General features: G+C 37.5%; 2 protein-coding genes and 1 long non-coding RNA gene across 10 annotated transcripts; 2 read left to right on the top strand and 1 right to left on the bottom strand.

Annotated features, from left to right (window-relative positions):
• The first annotated feature begins 2,998 nt into the window (after positions 1 to 2,998).
• On the top strand, positions 2,999 to 4,566 carry LOC100119098. 2 transcript variants are annotated; one of them, XM_001600800.5, is made up of 2 exons: positions 2,999 to 3,225; positions 3,609 to 4,566. In XM_001600800.5, exons 1-2 carry the CDS (start codon positions 3,178 to 3,180, stop codon positions 3,837 to 3,839), a joined length of 279 nt encoding a protein of 92 aa, XP_001600850.1. In that variant the 5' UTR covers positions 2,999 to 3,177; the 3' UTR covers positions 3,840 to 4,566. The 2 variants fall into 2 exon arrangements, with proteins under 2 accessions (XP_001600850.1, XP_031781614.1); XM_031925754.1 differs by lacking the exon at positions 2,999 to 3,225 and adding an exon at positions 3,279 to 3,521.
• A 557-nt stretch (positions 4,567 to 5,123) lies between these two features.
• Positions 5,124 to 9,147, bottom strand: LOC100119133 (structure-specific endonuclease subunit slx1). 6 transcript variants are annotated; one of them, XM_032601736.1, is made up of 5 exons: positions 8,310 to 8,460; positions 7,901 to 8,053; positions 7,061 to 7,354; positions 6,334 to 6,385; positions 5,124 to 6,115 (listed from the first exon to the last, which is right to left on the bottom strand). In XM_032601736.1, exons 3-5 carry the CDS (start codon positions 7,240 to 7,242, stop codon positions 5,540 to 5,542), a joined length of 810 nt encoding a protein of 269 aa, XP_032457627.1. In that variant the 5' UTR covers positions 7,243 to 7,354; positions 7,901 to 8,053; positions 8,310 to 8,460; the 3' UTR covers positions 5,124 to 5,539. The 6 variants fall into 6 exon arrangements, with proteins under 6 accessions (XP_032457627.1, XP_008208965.1, XP_032457628.1 ...); XM_008210743.4 differs by having other exon boundaries at positions 7,901 to 9,147; XM_032601737.1 differs by lacking the exon at positions 7,901 to 8,053.
• Positions 8,093 to 9,365, top strand: LOC116416651. 2 transcript variants are annotated; one of them, XR_004226989.1, is made up of 3 exons: positions 8,093 to 8,210; positions 8,415 to 9,051; positions 9,121 to 9,365. It is a non-coding gene; the product is annotated as an uncharacterized LOC116416651 (long non-coding RNA). The 2 variants fall into 2 exon arrangements; XR_004226990.1 differs by lacking the exon at positions 8,093 to 8,210 and adding an exon at positions 8,247 to 8,340.
• Positions 9,366 to 18,683: the final 9,318 nt, after the last annotated feature.

Here is an 18,683-nt window from a genome sequence, read left to right as displayed (position 1 = left end):
TACATAGTAGGTATATACTCTCCCGGAGATTAGAAGAAAAAGAATAGAAAAGCAAGAACGACCGGAAGATAATATCCTCGTGCGGTGTTTCATTGATAGATCGAAGCGCGTCAGGGCCGCTGCGGCGAAAATGAAAATCGGACGAGCATCACAACAGCGGCAGCAGCATGTGCGCAAGTCGCGAATGCCGATCCGACTGCAAGGTATGTATTTCCTTCGTTTCTGGAACTGCTTGGCTATTCGAGGGACGTCGCATCCGGTACCTGACGCCGCCGCTTATATCCTGTGCGCGCACACGTTTACTTTTACGGCGTCGCACGAATTATCTTTTCCATTCGCGCTTCGTGACGCGCAGCTCGCGCAGCACGCGCACAGCGAGGCGTATACACATCGCATGTACTTTGCGATTCATCGGTTGCAGGTGGCCCCTATATTAATGTAAATATTAATCGCTATCGGCGCGCTCTTGATTTGTGTCATGAAATTTTATTATCGAGTTGTATGCGACGGATTTATTTATAGATCGTCTAATGCGCTTTTGGCATTCGTCGGAGTATCTTGAGAGATAGTTTACGGAAACATTTCGTTTAGACTAGAATATTCAAAGTTGGAAAAAAAAACATGTCGAAATTAAGATATGGAGCACACTCAGTCCATATCTCAAATTATAGAATCTACTTTTGAGTGTACGTGTACTCTTCGGTTTACCCAAAGATTTTGACAACTTATATACGTGTAACCAAATTTTTCATCGAAGAAATAGGACAAGCACAAAGAAGGTTTTCTCGAAAAAAGAAGAAATTTGGCAAGCATAAAACGCGCGTACGCTTGGTGGGATCCGAAGAGAAAATCCTCAAGCCGAAGAGCGAATTTACGCGTTAAAGGGCATAAGTATCGTCTTAATTCGCGAGATCGCCAGGGTAATTTCTCCGCGCGCGAGTCTCGCCCGACTTGCTTCTCTGACGAGAAAATTGTAGCCGGGCATCAAAACGAGCGAGAAAGCCCATTATACAGCGGCTTTTGTTATAGTCACTAATGCCCATTAGCCGTACAGTCTCGCCTGAAAAACGACTGTGTATTTTTTTCCTCTTGATTATACCGCGAGGCAAGACACATTTTGAAAAGTATTATTTAGCTTTTTGTATCAGACTTTTGTTTTAAAACTTTCGTATATTCGTACACCAATCTTTAATAAATAGTCTAGCTATGAGGAATTATGGGGACACTGTTTACAAGTCCGATTCCAAGTATCTCGAGTAAAATTTGGGAATCCATAACGGAGCTATCATATTTTACCGTTTACGGATCGTATAACTCATAATGTATTCAAGGTGTCGCATTGCACACCTGATCTCTCAAAACCTCGGTCCAAACTTCAAATTGCTGGAAAGGAGAACATGCCTACGATCCACATACATAATGTATACACACTTTCACGCGATTCCTAAGTCCAATACTATATGCCTCGTAGGTGGATGTGTACCAACAGAGCTCGGAGGCAATGAGCCAGCACAACACTTCGTATCGTACCTAATTGCCGACGATCTTCGCCTCTATTTAAACTCCATAGCATAATATATAGAGGGAAAAGTGCGACAGCTGATGTATACACAGCATATACACACGCAGCTATATGTTGTCGCGGATATGTAGGCCAGTAGTGTCATCCTCGCGGGAAAACGAGCGGCGATGTGGCCCAACACTCGTGGAAAAAAGGTACGTAGATGTATTGTGTACGCAAGGTGTTATTCGTCGCGCGTCTCTTGTTATACACGCGGATTCTTGAGGCGTCAGAAGCCTGGGAATAAAGCACCTCGATTTAACGACTTTGACTGGTCGCGTGCGCGCGACGTTTAACTGCGATAATGGCAGAGTAGTCGCGCGTACGTCGCCGTATGCGAAAGTTTCTTATGCAATTATTGAGCTTGTCAAATGTTTGCCAACGTTTGTTTCCCCGCGCTGCTGAGATATTATATGCAAATTGGCGTGATTATAATTCGACGCTCGATTAAGCAATGATATATCCTACTGCGCTGACGAGCAGCTGGGCAGCTTCGTAATGGAAAGCAAACAAAATCGTTGCCTTAATAGTTAAATGCGAACCTCGACATAAAACAACAGCAACAAACTTTCTACGGCATTAAAGCGCTGTTGAATGAAGAGAGTGCAATAATCGCCGCGAGAGATAAAAGCGAGAAGAAGAGACATGCTTGACGATCGGAAAACACATCTAGGATATGAGCAGCATAATTTTTTAACCCCGATGTTAGCAGCATAATGGGTTAAAAAGCTGCGCGTATAATGACGATGAGGCATTGCAGACATACTACTGCACGAGAAGGAACATCTGTCGACACTCGAACTTTTATACGGTGCAGTGTGTAGTACATATAGCACTTCCTATAATCTTGTTTTCCTCTCGAGGTGTAATGCGTTGTACTGTACGGTCATTCGTTACTAGCTTTCAATTGATATTTGATCGTTACTTCGATTTACGATCTTCGCGTTGATATTTAGGAAGATGACACTTTATTTATTCAAATTAAAAAAAAAACATTTCCCTTTTCGCACATAAAATAAGTTACTCTTCTTTATCACCTAGCTAATAGCCACCCTCATTTCGAAGTGTTATCTTAACTTTCGAGCGCGCTCTATATCAAATCGTTAAAAAAAAAGCATATACCGGTTCAGTTACAGACACAACGACGAAATTTCAGATTCGCGCCAAAAATTCAACTCTCGCATCGGGGCAGCGCTCCATGATCGAATCAGCCTTATACAAAACAGCAGCAACAACGCGAGCGCGCGCGCGCGCGTCTCTGCGGTCGATTCTTATATTTCCCGAGAGATATATACGCGGCCGCGCGCGGGTACCGTTATACCCTGAAATGTCTCTCCTCTTCGTCGCTCGCTCGTCACGTCGTCTCGCCGACGACTGTCTCCTCTCGCGCGCGCACTTGCAAGATAAAGGAGAGACGAGTAGGAAATAGAAAAAAAAGAGAGGAGGAAGAAAGAGCGGCGCCTCCGCCGCGCACTTGACTTTGGCGATAGCGCCGCGCGCCGATCAGTCTGCGCGCGCCACTCGCTCGATCCGGAAGCGATATTGTTGCAGTCTTGGAGCGCGATTTTTCCCTCCGATTCCACATTCTCGTCGGCTGCTTGCATTTCCCCGGAGACATGGAGCTGAGAAGGTTCGCCGCCGTCCTCCTAGCTGTCTGCTTCAGCGTAAGTGATTTATGGTTTAGATATGCAGTGAAAGATACGGTAGTTCTTTACGAATGTTAATTTATCGGCATAACAATTAGTGTGTAGCACGACATTATTTTGTGCTGCATAAAGTCGTGAACAGTTGTGTATGTTGCAAAAAATGTACGGAATCTCCGTTGTATCTAGAGCAGAAGTCTGTGTGAATGCGTAAGAACTCGGCAATAATACGCTTTTCTCGGAAAAAAAATCACGTGACCAGAACGCGATGATCGAGTATTCTAAGTAGAATGTGCCGTACACTATGGGAGACGAAGGTTTTTACCATCTCTTCAATTTCCGGAGTTCGATCGAATTCAACTGTAAATCGATTTCGCCTAATAAAGTCAATCCGATTTCCGCAGTTGACAAGCCTAGCCGAGTGCCAGAGTCACCAGGAGCAAAGGCAATTGTCACCCCAGGCGAAGGAAACCACAGCAGCGGATTTCATCAGGCTGGTCGTAATGAGGCTGATCTTCGGGCTAGCCTCAGCGATGGGTTACGGCGAAGGACTTTCCAACGTTTTGGGCGGCATCTTTGTGCCTCCCGGGGCCGATTACGACGACGACTACGATTTCGTGCCCGACCTGTTCTAGCGGGATATATATGCTCACCCACATATAGAAGGAGGAAAAACGAGATTTTTCGGATACGCGTGTATACATACACACACGTCTGCGCGAATCTGCCGAACAGACGGCAGGGGATTCGGCTGACGCGCGCTCTTTTTACGTGTGAACTTGTACGATACATATACGTTGAGAAAACTGCTTTGTCGAATGACTGAAAGTGCTTATGCTTTTGCCAAAGTAGTTTTCATCCAAATTTCGAACCTGAGACTGCGGTGCATATCATTGTTTTCCAAGCGATTGCCGATATATATCAAAACTAAAGTGTACATAATGTACGATTTTTTACACGCGGCATAGTGTTTTTAAGTTATCATACTCTCTGATGTGTACTATATTTGTATGATCATCGAAAAAATCATTTGTTAAAGCGGTTACCTGCACACTTATTCGTAGGATGATTTTTGTTAACGAGTGCGCAATTTTTTACCGACCCGATCATCTATTTATTTATTTATTTATTTATTTATTTATTCGTATAGGCCTTCTGTTGATTGTTAGTTACGAAAAACACGTTGAATCGTAATATTTTCACACCTATATAATAACGAGCACGTATTATACGCACACTGCGCAGTAATAAGAAAATTGTGAAGCGAAACTTTTCCAACTGGTCGCAACGTCTGTACATACTGTATTTACGTGCCTACACGCCTATTTATCGTTAATAAAAAGCAGCATATAAAACACAAGAGTCATACCGATGGTACGATCACAATGTATTTACTACACACCATCCGACACCTCAACATCCCGACGAAGCATCATATCTTTCAAAACAACAACTGCTGTTTAGAGATTACGATGCGCTCCTTTTCCAACTGCGAGAAAGCAGATAAGAATCGTGCAGAGCGAAGCACACGGAGCGAAGCTGGATGCCGTTACATTCTTTTCAATCGTATCCAACTTTGACATTTGAACAGCGTTCGGCGCGACGAGCGAAGCAGCTATGATGGCCCCATCAGCAGTGCCGTAACGGTTTAGAGCGCGCGCGCGCGCGACAACAGTCGTGCTAATTGCATACATAAATTCTTTAATAGAGCTAAACGCTGCGCAATGAATAAATTCCATTCTTCTTTCTCCTACGGGATGTGCGCGTTCGATATTCCGATATCCTCGAGGATCGCAGCGCCTCATATATGCAGCCACGTGCGCGCGTTCGATATTCCGAGGATCGCGATAATCGAAATATCAATTCCTAAAATAATGTTAAGATTTAAGCAAACAACAAAATAAATATAACAAAATAAATAGCGTCTTGCTGGAAAAAATATAAATGTATTTCAAAGTTTCGATTTGTATAAAGTATAACCGCTTATATCGAGCGCCTATACACCCTCGAAAGTAATTATTTTAAATTCCTCTCATACATATCACACGCCTGCGATTCATCGATTCCTATATACGTGCGCCGAATCGATCAGACGCGACACTAATTGAGCTCGCATTTTTCGGTTACTAGGCCGCCGTTGGCCTTATAGTTTCTATACATCGACCGCAGACATTGAAAATTCATCGTGCATTATTTTTAAAAAATAGAACTAATATTTACAAAATCCATCCAAACAATCGTGATAAAAATCAATCAACAAAAATCCATCGCACTACATGTACAAAATATCGCTAAAATAAAGCTATCGCATCAACGCTGTAAAAACCAATAAAATCTAATCATCGCTATAGTCCGACGAGTCGGAGTTATTCTCCTCATCATCCAGATGCATATTGCAGCCGATCTTCTTCCTGATCAAGTCGCCCCACAGAACATTCGTGTCGCAGAGAGGACAGACACCCTCGAGCGGCAAGATCATCTCGTCCCGCTTAAAAGACTCCGCCAGGCAGATCAAATGCGCGACTAACTGACATCCAGGCTGGACGCAGCTGAGCCTGTCCTCGCTTTCGACGCATTTCGAGCACAACGAGCACTTCTCCTCCTTCTTCTCCGTCGACGCAGCTGCATCGAGTTTAGCCGCCTTGGCCTTGCTTGCGTCCTTTGGCTTCTTCGAGGCGACTTTGCCGTAGCCGATGGGCATGTGCAGCGGCGGACTGACCTGGCTTGCGAAGCTGCTTCCGAACTCGTCGTCGAGCCAACGCACGGTCAGCGGCAACCGGGACCACGGGCCCACGTGCAGCATAGCCGAAAGTACCGTCAGGCAGTAGTCGAAGGACTTCTGGCGGGACTTCTTTCGCGGCACGTGTCGCAGTCGTCGGCTCAACTCCGGGTGCTGCCAGGCCCACTCGAACTGCGGGTATTTAATCATTTGGTACATGTTAGAGTGAAATTCGCAGTGCGACGATTGATTTATTATTAATTTTTTTTTTTTTTTTCGAAGTGGAGTGACATCTTCTAATTGACTGAATTGAAATATATTTGCACGTATAGATAAGTATATGAAAATATAATATCGCCACGCCAAGAAGTTATATGTATTTCAATATAATCAAATTTTAATATATTTACCCGTAAAGCAGAAGTGGAATTCGGAAATCCATGAACGATGAGCACCATTTCCCTTGAGGAATTAAAATTAATATTAAGTATTAAGTAAACTACTGTTGTCATGATGTTCAATTGCCTATTTTTTAACTCAATTCCGAAGACAAGTGAAATAAAACAGATTTATCGATACATTGACAATAAAATTTTGTGCAATTATAGCGAATGCTAAATCAAAACCTTTTTTTCACACCTTCACGGAAAGTACAATTTTTCTCATGAACCCTGAGAAAAGGAATTTATATTTTCCGTGCTGGTGCGAAGAAAAACATTTTCGGACAGCTCGGCGCATATGTCGTGAAAATTGCCAATCGAGCCGAAGGCAAGTATTTTCCTCCCTAGGCACGTAATATACTATTATTTACTGAAATATTATTCAAACTGTATTCTGAAAAAATACATATTATAAGTATCGCGCAAAAGATTTTTTTAAATTAAATTTTAATGTTAAAAAAAAGTAATAGAAAATTGTATTATTTTTTATATGTTATTATACAATCGACTTTTACACAATGCAAAAGCAATTAATAAATCTAAAATCAAAATAAACATGAATAAAGAATCATAAAAAAATGTAACAGATTAACATAAACTATTAAATTTGTCATTGATATCATCAAATGTACAAAAAATAACAATTGTATATTTCGTGTGATTTCAGTAATTTTTTTACAAAAATATTAAATTTTACCATGGACCTCTGTTGCTTGTTCTCCATGCTCCACCAAAATCTTTTCCGGCATTATGTTGCTTTATTCTTCGTTTTGGATCCACGGTGTAACCAATGTAAGTCCTTCCTTTGTATTTAACATTTTTACAATATAGTAAATAAACTCCGAAAAAATGTTCAACGTCTTGTGGCTCCGCTGTCATATTGTCTTTAGTGTAATATTTCTTTCAAAAACACTGTTTATGTCAGTTGGAAACTAACCTCAAATATTACTACTGCAGATGCAGAAAGCTCATAGTGTACTGCAATGTAATACTGGCAACCGCATGGCAGGGCTGTTAATCAACCTTGCGTAAGTATATTATACGTATAGTATACGTATAAAACAGGTATAATAAACAAGGCATAGTATAGTTTGAAAATCAAAAAAATAAATTGCTGTAATTAAATTTTGAATATTGGGTAACAATTAGGTACAAAAAGAATAAAAGTTACTGAAAAAAAGGATTGGAACGGATTGAAGTGGATTGTAACGTTTATTTTTTTTTATTTTTGGCACGTTACGGATTGTAACGGATTTAACATCTAAGTTTCATATGATTGATATGGATTAAAACGTATTAAAACGGATTGAATACTACATTTTGATTTACTGTTATGGTTTGAAACGGATTGAAACCAGGAAAACGTTCTAATCCGTTACAATCCACTTCAATCCGTTCCAATCCTTTTTTTTCAGTAATTTTTATTCTTTTTGTACCTAATTGTTACCCAATATTCAAAATTTGTTATTTGTTGCCTTGTTTATTATACCTGTTTTATACGTATACTATACGTATAGTATACGTATAATATACTTACGCAAGGTGGATTAACAGCCCTGCCGCATGGTGGAGTTATGGAGTAGGAGCAGCAGGACTCTCAGGATCATGAGAAGCTGTTCCCTCCTATTCCGCGTTGGCAACAATGCAACAAATGCATTCAACAAATTCAACTGTCCAAAGTTGGCGACACCTGGCCGTTGCAGGAGTCGAGTAAGCGGTACAGCGTACACAGCGTATACAGGCAGGCAGGGATGCGTGAAAGGGACAGAGGAACAATGGAAATGGAAATAAAATATAAACACGCAATTTCGCTAGGCAACCACCGCTATTGGTAAAAGCCTATAATGGTAAATGTTTAAAATCATGGTATGATTATAACATTTATTTTTTCCAGGTGTTAATAATATGTTTGAAAACAAATTTTTTAAATGTTCAAATCCACAAACCTTGGTCTCTGCTGTAGTAATATTAGTATCCGTAATAACAGCCGTATTATACCAACATAAAGCATTATAAGCATTATTACAAAGATGTAAATTTCTCACTTTCAGGTCAAGCGACATTTTCTCATGTTCTCAACTCTCGTCGAGAGACTTCAGGGGCTATCACACGTAAAAGGAATAGTGATGAACAGCGTCGATTAACATGGGTTATTATATCTATAGCTATGAGGAACAGCGAGGAACAAACTCGCTGTTCCTTATAGCTATAGATATAGTAACCAGGGTGAGTTAGGGCGGTCAACACGTGTGCCTGAAGTGCGTCATCATGTGCTCGCCCGAATTTTCCACCACCACATACGCCCAGCGGACCGACGCTGATTCGAGCTCGTAGTTCTGTAAGTCCGCGCGGAGTCGCTCTGATTTGTCGAAACTACGGGTGTGTTCCAGAGGGAACGCCAGCAGCGGTACAGCAGTCCGGTCCGCGTTCGAAATTCCGCTGCTGTACTGTTACTGTGAAATCGTTCCGCGTCAGCTGTTTGCATGGTATCTTTTTTTCTTTAAAATCATTATTATTGTATCTTACAATTACAGTTTCTATGTAATTATTGATTCGAGGAATTCTTCGACGTTCACGACGCGGAATGAAAAACATGATCGCGTCATTTTCATCATCACTGTTTTCACTACTAGAAGACGATAAAAAGTTATCTAGCAAGATTAGATCTTCCATTTCGTGATTTAAATTGTACAACTCTTTCAATGTATTATATACTATAATAACTGAACTTATAATAAGAACTTTGTAATGTTCAAGAGGTTACAACTGCAAACAGTACAAACAGAATCAGCTGACGTGGAACGATTTCACAGTAACAGCACCGGAATTTCGAACGCGGACCGGACTGCTGTACCGCTGCTGGCGTTCCCTCTGGAACGCCCTCAACGCCAGCAGCAGAGGTCTTGCAGCATCACCGCCGCTCCGGAGTCAGATAATTAGTAGATTCTTGTATTTAGGTTGTTTGAGACAATATACATCCTTGAAACTGGTTTGACTACAAACACTGTTCTAGTTTATTCACTACCTTCAAACCATTTCGCGATTGTAGAGAGTATTTCAATGCTCGTTCGAATGACCCGGGGTTAATATATTTAGTGCTCCTAATGACATCGCCCATGGTTTTGCGCGACGTCACAAAGCGCATGCACCTTAAGAAAACGTTCGAATGCGGTGAGTCCCACTTCAAGCCTGGAATCGCATTGCAATCAGCCATTTATTACTGTATGCATCTGATTCTCACGACTGTGAGCGCTAGATTATATTAAACAGTTCTGTTTTATGCGATATAATTGAAAAAATACTCATCTTCTTAAAGCTCTGTTTAAAAAAATTCAGTGAATAATTAATTTAAAATTTAAACAAATTAAGGTAAGTCTAAACATTGAATTTGTATTACACTAAGTTTTTGTCAATAATCGAGTTTAGAATCGTAGTTAGATATACTATTACAAAATATAACTACTTATCGTGTAAATTTTCAAAAGACAAAATTGTATTATTTTCCAATTACTAAAATCTGATTTTTCTCATTCTTTAGAGGTTATTGATCCTACCCTACCCCAGCCTACGAATTTGGAATATCGGTATAAAAAAAAAAATATAGAGGCACGTATTTTTAATAGCACCTTCCAAAAATAACAATTATTTTAATTGCACCCCCGTAATTAACGAATAAAAAATAGGTCAAGATCGCGCAACTTATAAGGTTAAACTCAGATTATATACTTGGAAATTCGCATTTTTTTAAACATAAATAAACTGCACGCTACTCGAATCTAATTGCACCATCGTTAAAAATTGATAAAATGCGATAGATATTGTAAAAAACCAATAAAATGCAATTCTTCCGTTGTCGAGCGCACGTGGCGCGCGAGCGCATGCGCGGCGCGGGTATATGATATGGAGATTCTGATTTGTATTTGACACTATTAGATGTAGGTATAAGAAGATGATTGCTTTAGTCATGTATTTAAGACTGTTCTTTTCTTTTATAAGTACCTTTCTAAAGCAATCAAGATCCTAGATTACAGAAGATACAATATGCCAAATAGAAATTTCCCAAACACGAGCACTTCTCCTCCTTCATACGCCGCGCATGCGCTCACGCGTCTATATCTAAGGAGTTGCTTCAACGCATGGGACGTGTGCTACCGTAGAGGTACGTATTTTTACATATACATACAAATCATATGGATGCTTAAATGCAAGACTTAAAATTTTGTTTTTCACGAATTAATAGAAAAAGAAAAAACGGGCCTAGATAGATTAAAATTCAATTTATAGAAGCTGCGATAGAAATGATGCAGTTTTTAGTTAAACAGAGTATACAGGCTGAAAAACCAAATTTTTTAACCTTCGAAACTAACTCGTTTTGTAAACAGCCCAAAAAAGGGATAAAAATCAAAAAATCAAAATTTGAACTTGATTATTGCTTTTTATTTACTCCAGTCGTTGCGTTTCAGAGAAAAATGACTTTTTTAAGTTCTATTGCCCTGTTAAAAAAGGTTAATAGCGAAATTGGTAGGAATTGATGAGAATTCGTCTCGACTCTATATAAGTCTAACTTTTAATACCAATTTTTGTCTTAGAATTTGATAAAACGTGATGAGATCAAGTCGATTAAATTCTATAAGAAAAAATTCAATAGAAATCGATGGAAGTTTAAGAAGATTGAGTGTAAAGCTTTTAATTGTGATTTTTTATATAGAATTTTATCGACTTATATCAATCTTATCGTATTTTATCAAGTTAAATGTAAAAAATGATATTAAAAGTTGGACTCCGAGTCGATAAGAAATCTTATTGATTTCTACCAACTTCTATAAACTGTTTTTAACAGGGTGGCGTTTTTCTACGGATCTGCCCCATAAAATGACTCAAAATTAAAGTGGTGTATAGTTCTAATTACAAACTTTCATATAAGCACTTCTAAGACACATAAGAGATTGAAAAACTACATGAATAAATAGTCAGGAGTTGCAGAAACAGTAAAATCAAAGTATATAGATAGAAGAAATACATGCATGTATTTCTTATAAGAGGTGTCATGGCTAACGTTCCAAATATTCAAAGTTATTTTGTCCGGTGACTGTACATACGTACTGTTTAGTACTTATACTTGATATTGTGGCGCTGTCGCGCCTCTTGATGATCTTCAATAAGCATGTACATTTTTAGAAAGGTTTTACATTTAGTTTTTGAGTGAAAACGATTTCAATAAATTGCGATTTATGCGGTGTATAAAAGAACGTTGAACAATAATATAAATTTTCCGCGGTAAAAAGATAGGTAATTTTAATTTTAATAGGCGCCCGGGAGGGAATGTGGTACTTTCGGTGTAAGTGTGGAGAAAATAATTTTTCATAACACGTGCATCGAAAACGCGCTTTTCGCCTACGAATAAGTGGAGCGAAAGTCAAGTTTTTCAAGCCTGGGTGAAAGGTCTTTTTAGTGTTTTTGAGTGTATATGTACATATAAACACACCCAAACACACATATATATATATATATATATATATATATATATATATCTTTCAAGGTGAAAGTGTTTTTTCCCTAGGGGCGAAAGTAAACAGCACTTTCGCCTCCACAATTTTAAAATTTTTTAAATTTTCGAAACTGAAAATTTTGAAAATCCTGCATTTTTAGGCATGCTAAAAAGACCGCTATCGATGCCCTGATTATAAAAAGTACGATACACAACAAGGGGCGAATTGGCTTTTTCAAGCGAGGATGGTGATTGAGAAATTGCTCAATCATCATCCTCGCTTGAAAAAGCCAACTTTCGCCCCTAGTTGTGTAATGTACTAATTCTCCTCGCTTGAGCTCAAACTTTTCTAACACGCTTGGAATAGACAATTTTCTATGCTACTTTTAGGCATAAAAAAAGGCCCATTTCATGCGCGTGTTGGGAAAAGTTCTTTTATCTATAATAATTTTTGTATATTTTATTTATTGCAGATATAAGTATGGACTGCACCTCATCCATCTTGATGTTAAGATAGCGGATATAGTCAGTAAATAGTCAAAAGCATAATCGTATGACGCTGAGTTTAGATTTGCGCAACCTTCAACATTCGGTAAACTACATTTTTAATTTCAAGAGTAGTAAAGTATCATGAACTGAATGAACAATCAAAAAACAAAATATGGAAATGTTCTATAAGTTGAGTAGTCTCTTTAGTCGTTATAAGATTAATAATTGCCATCATTATGCAATATTAGATTCTATAACACCAGTAAATGCCACACTTGATTCTAGTATAATACAAATCGCCGCGGAAATAATCAAACAGTATAAGAATGAGCGCAATGCAAGGATTTTTGCTTCAAAAACCATACATACAATATGTAGTCAAAATCCAGTACTCCTAGAAGATCACTCAATACAATCAAATTTGATTGAACTTGTGCTTGATATTAATACTAATAAGAGTGAATTCTTTGATCTTGAAGTCAAAACCTACCTATTCCGAAGCTTGAGCATGATTTCTCATACTATTCCTGATGAAGTATATGTTCCCTATTATGCAGACCTTAAACGTATTTTACTTGGACAAGGCACTGTAAAAGACAGATTAAAATTAAGAGAAATTGAGAAACATATTGAATCTGACTCCAAAGACAGGTTTAATATACTTTTAGCTTTATCGACTTCTTTATCAGAATGCAAGGGTAAGAGCAATATCATCGATATATTTAACCACTTTCCTTCCAATCAGTGGTCTAAGGAATTGTTACTCTACACTTTATTGTGGAAATGTCTTGAAAAGACAGAGGAAAGAAATATTTATACAATTCAGAAGTTTATTAAAAAAATTCAGAAACTCGAAAACTTTGTAACAAATCATAGCACAATTTATAGTATTGAAATTATATTGGAAATGCTTATACTTCAAGAAAATGATATTCAACATGATATGCATGAAGTGGATCGCTTCTTAAGTTTAATATTATGTTCTACAGAATCGTTAGGTATAATTATGCAGGATCGTTTATATTTTACCTCAAAAATTAAACAATTAGAACTTTGTTGGCTAAGAGTAAAATGCAATCAACGTAATATTGCACATACAGATGAAGAATTGCTACAATTCAAATGTCATCAGTCACAGTATACGATAGAAGCTATAAATCGCGTACTAGATAACGTTCCATCTGGAACCTTAATGTCAGATTTAATTACTCTTTTCAATATATTAAATGACAGTGAGTTTAAAACAATATCTAAAAATGATTTGTTATCTTCTTGTGTTCTAAAAAATCAAAGCATTCGTCACTGGAAAGAGTTATTATATTTTTATTTAGCTGAAAATATTATAAAACAAGAGTTCTCAAATTACGATTATAAAACAGTTGAAAACAATTCCAAAAGTCCAATAGTAATAAAATATAACGAGCATTATACTCCCACGATTGATACGACTAAACCGAGAGACTCGAAATACAGCGTAAATGATAATTTGCAAAAAGGTGAACTAAGGAAGATTTTTCAATTACTGTGGAAAAAAAAGGACTTGAATAGTATCTTCCATCATTTAAACAATATCTTTTCAAAATTAATGTTAAGTCATGGTTGGACGGTTGAAAATGTAAAAAAAATAACTTTTTCATTAGATACCGAAAACAAAGTTATACAATTGATCAAGGCTTTGGAAATAGTGATTGATTATGATACTACCGATCAAAATGAATTGTTTAATACTATCCTTCACTCTTCATGCGTGGATGTACAAAAAAATATCCATCAATTCGTCCTTCAGCGGACCTTTGCAGGAACATATGAAAAATCAATGGATAAACTTTTGAAAGAATTGATTGATTCTAATACGAGCATTTTAGATTTTGAGTCTGATGGTAATTTTTTACTAGAGTATTATCACAGAGTTATAAAAGCATACAACGAAAAATCTCTCGTATTTCCAAATTTTACATCGATAAAAGAGTGGGATAAGAATATAATACAACAATGGAAACAATATCGAAGTCAAACCTCTCAATATGAGAAAATGGCTGTAATATACAGAGCTGTTGAGGTGGCACACGTAATCCGACCTCGTGATATTCAACTCCTGTCCGTGATTTTATTTTTGATGGCAAAAGACTGTACCAAGGGGCGACTGGCACAAATCAACACAGGAGAAGGAAAGACAACTGTGATTGCTATGATTGCAGCATATCATGCTATGACAGGACATAAAGTTGATATCATAACAAGCTCACCACTTCTGGCTTTGCCACAATCACAAGAACAGAGATACTTTTATAGTTTACTGGGATTAACAGTATCGTGCAATGCTAATAACAATCATTCCAGTTATTCTGCAGATATAGTTTACGGGGCTGCGAATGATTTTCAAGCCGATATCCTTCGAGAAGAATATAAAAAATTAAACACAAGACTTGGCAGAAAATGCGACATTGCAATTGTCGATGAAGTTGACAGTATGCTCATTGACGGCAACAATCATATCGTCAAACTATCAAGTACCATGCCAGCCATGGAACATCTGTTGCCAGTTTTGGGTGCGATACACATGCAAATTAATATAATTGCTAGTTCAATTGTAGAAAGGGATGGTAAAGCATTTTATATAAGGATCGGAAGTTTCAGTTGTGAAAATGGCGAAGCACAATGTGAAATTTTAGGGGAAGAGCAAATCCTTACTAGTAAAAAAGAATTCATACACAAAATGGCATTAGAGAAAATAAAAGATTTGATACAAGATGATGGTAAACAAAGTACCGCTAATGAAATTCCAATACCTAAACACTTGCAAGAATTTGTTTACAAACATCAACTTGATAAATGGATTGAGCAAGCAATTTGTGGACAATTTTTTTATATTAATGGCAGGCATTACATACTCAAGAACGGCAAAGTCACGGCAGTAGATGTGCACAATACATGATTCAAGAATCCATGCTTTGGTCAGATGGATTGCACCAATTTCTTCAAATCAAGCACGGTGCGAAGATTCAAGCCGAAAGTTTAACCAGCAATTTCATATCTAATGTTGAATTTTTCAGAAGATACTCTTCAAACATTTACGGCTTAACGGGAACATTGGGCAGTGATGCCATACAAGAGTTGTTAAATAAAACGTATCACGTGGATTCGATAGTTATACCGCCATTCAAATTGAAACAACATAAAGAGCTCACGGCTATCGTTGCAAATGAAGAAAATCAATGGTATCATGAAGTAATAAACAGTTGTTTATCCAAACTTTCCAATGGCAGAGCCGTCTTAATCATTACGAACTACATTGAAGAGATTGAGAGGTTGAAGGAACTTTTTGTAAACGTTTTCGGCTACTACAGATCAAGAATTTTCATTTATAAAACTAACGATGATGCGAATGTAGTAAATACTATACTTGGCCAAGGCGATGTTTTGATTACAACGAACATTGCCGGTAGAGGAACAGACATAAAAGTGTCGAGTGCAGTAAATAACAACGGTGGCCTGCACGTGTGCCTTACATTCTTACCTTTAAATTCTAGAGTCGAAGATCAGAACAAAGGTAGAACGGGAAGAATTGGAAATCCAGGCACAAGTCAATTCGTTTTACTCGCCAAAAATGAAACAAAATGCCCTGACATAATAAATTTAAAAAACATCCGAGACACGAAAGAAAAGGATTTTATGAAGAAAGCTCAGAAGGATATCGAAATCGTCACCACGAAAGACGCTCTTTTCATGAAATTCTGCGAACTTTTAAATCGAATTAAAGGTCGGGATTCAGACACAAGAGACATAGAATTAACGGCTGTCGAAGAACGATTCGCTTTGTGGATGAATCTTAACGACGATAAAATAGAAATCGAGCCAAAGCAAAATATTATGGAAAATTTTCAAACTTTCATCAGTGACATTTTGCAGGATGATAGCAGAGGCTGCCTAATTAGAAACCCATATCTGCACGTAAAGATAGGCAACAACTATATAAACCAGACAAAATTCAAAGAAGCAATAGATGAATATAGTTTAGCTATAGATTTAGATCTAAATTTCGCTGAATACGCTTATTTTTATAGAGGCTATTCGGTGATCGCTGAATATGGTCAACGCGATGATAATAAAAAAAAGCTCGAAGAAGCGTTTCAAGATTTCGTGCAAGCGCGAAAATTGATTGATAAAAGACAGTCAGATATGCTCAATCTACGGATCGCTTCTGTAAATGATGTATTTTTAGGACAAATAAAAAACAAAATGAAACTGTATGATTTGCTAATAGATGCAATTGATGAAGCTATAGGATGTGATCAAAACGCGATTGACAGGAAAATTAAAGAATTGAAAAGGATCAATGAGATTTCTACGAAAGCTCCTGACTCGAGAGAAGTAGCGAAGGAGATCAAACGCTTGGAAGAAAAGAAAACCAAAACTGGTATGTTATGCACAGCCATTGATAAAGAATTCAAGTTGGGTATAGAATATGTAAGAATCGACAAAATTCTTTCGGTACAAGACGTGTTATCCTATAAAGATGAAATTGAGGTTTTTGAAAAAAATGGCTTCATTGGCTTTTTTAAGATCCTAAGAAAAATAAGGTGGTGGAATGTATTAGGTCTATTCGTTATAGGCATTGTTGAGATATTGATCGGGATAACGATTTCCGTCTTTGTACCTGCATTGGCTGAAATAGCTATACCTCTGTTGGTAGTTGGAGGCATATTTGATCTGTACACTGCAATCGTAAATTGCATAATAAACGATGACTTTACGTGGCAAGGTTGGGGTATGGCCAAAGCTACTGAGTTGATGATGACGCTTCTAACAGCAGGGGCGAGCGTTGTTTCAAAGATAGCGAGCACTACAGCCAGTAATGCGCAGACTGTTCTAAAAGTCAGTAGTGCCGCTTTCAAGAAGCAGTTCAAGCGTGTAGTGTCAATTGTAGCTCAAAAAATAGGCGCAGAAACAATTAAACAGGCGCCGAATATAGCAGTCCATCTAACAAATGAGACATTTTCAAAAGAAATAAAAAAAATAATAATCGACTCGATCGAGCAACCGCTCTTGACGTCATTGTCTGACAATACGATTGTTAAAAGAATGTTATCGTTAGATAAATGCAACAGTAATCAGCACTACGAAAACTTACTTAAAGACATGGCAAATAAAATCTTGAGCAAAGACAGCAATACTAAACTAAGAGATGATATTTTGCAGATGGGTTCAGAAATTGCTATTAAAATAATTAGTTCGAAAAATCATAAAGCATCAGAGCTCGGACTGTCTGCGGTATTATCTGTAGTCAAGCCATTATTAACGTTAAATGAATTGAGAACTCTTACGTCCAAATTTATTAATGAATTGAACGTTGAAATTGTCCAACTTGAAAAAGAAGATGGGATTGAAGAGATGCTAAATGATGCTATCGCCAAACGTGATCAGGATGTAGTTGCAGATGGGCCAACAATATTAGACGATTCTGATATTATTATTAATACACTAAAGAAAGAAAAGGAAGAACAAGTCAAAGTTGAAGACGAACATTTAGCATTGAAAAGGCTATCCAAGTCTTTAGTAAGAGATGTTTCCGTGAAAATGGAAAAAATAATACGTGAAAACATTTTATCAGGTTTTAAACTCAATGTTGATAACGAGCAGCATGATATAAAAATAATTTCGGATTTGACGCATGAATATAACTACTATAAAGAGAATAAGATGATAATAAAAGTTCTACAAGAAATAGCAAATTTTGAACCTATCGAAGAATCAGTAAGCGAAGAAGATGAAAATAAAGAAGAAATCGACGACCAACAATACAAATCCTTGTTGCAAACTTTAACTGATAATACTTATTATAACAGCAAGTCAGATGTGCATTTACATTTGGTAGCTCTTACATGTGTAATCGATAAATCAATAGAAGTATATGCTGAAAACAACCGTCTGAAGTATATCGTTGGCGACAATGAATTTGATAATCCTTTGAAAATTCAATACCGCCAACGCGATGGTCACGAAGTAGGATCTTTCACGTCAATAGAAGGAAACCATAATTCACCAGGCAAGAAACCTCATCATCTAATAAATCTGAATGATTTAGTTGCAACACTAATATGTGAAAATCTAGACGATTTGAGAAACGCGACCGTCAGTTGGCTTCAAAATAATTCACTAAATATCAACGACATAAATAATTACATAAAACGATCAGAACTGTATCAAGGTATGGAAGTATTTCCAGTTATTACAGATAATCATAAAAACTTAGATTACGACCAAAAGTTCATCGTAAACACTGACGGTAGTGTAGATTATTTTGAATCTATTAACGATAGTTTCAATATTGATCTAGCATGCA

Source organism: Nasonia vitripennis, assembly GCF_009193385.2.
Source record: "Nasonia vitripennis strain AsymCx chromosome 3 unlocalized genomic scaffold, Nvit_psr_1.1 chr3_random0004, whole genome shotgun sequence".
NCBI lineage: Eukaryota > Metazoa > Arthropoda > Insecta > Hymenoptera > Pteromalidae > Nasonia > Nasonia vitripennis.
The sequence above is the reverse complement of the archived record's forward strand: the minus strand, read 5'-3'. Positions and strand labels throughout refer to the sequence as shown.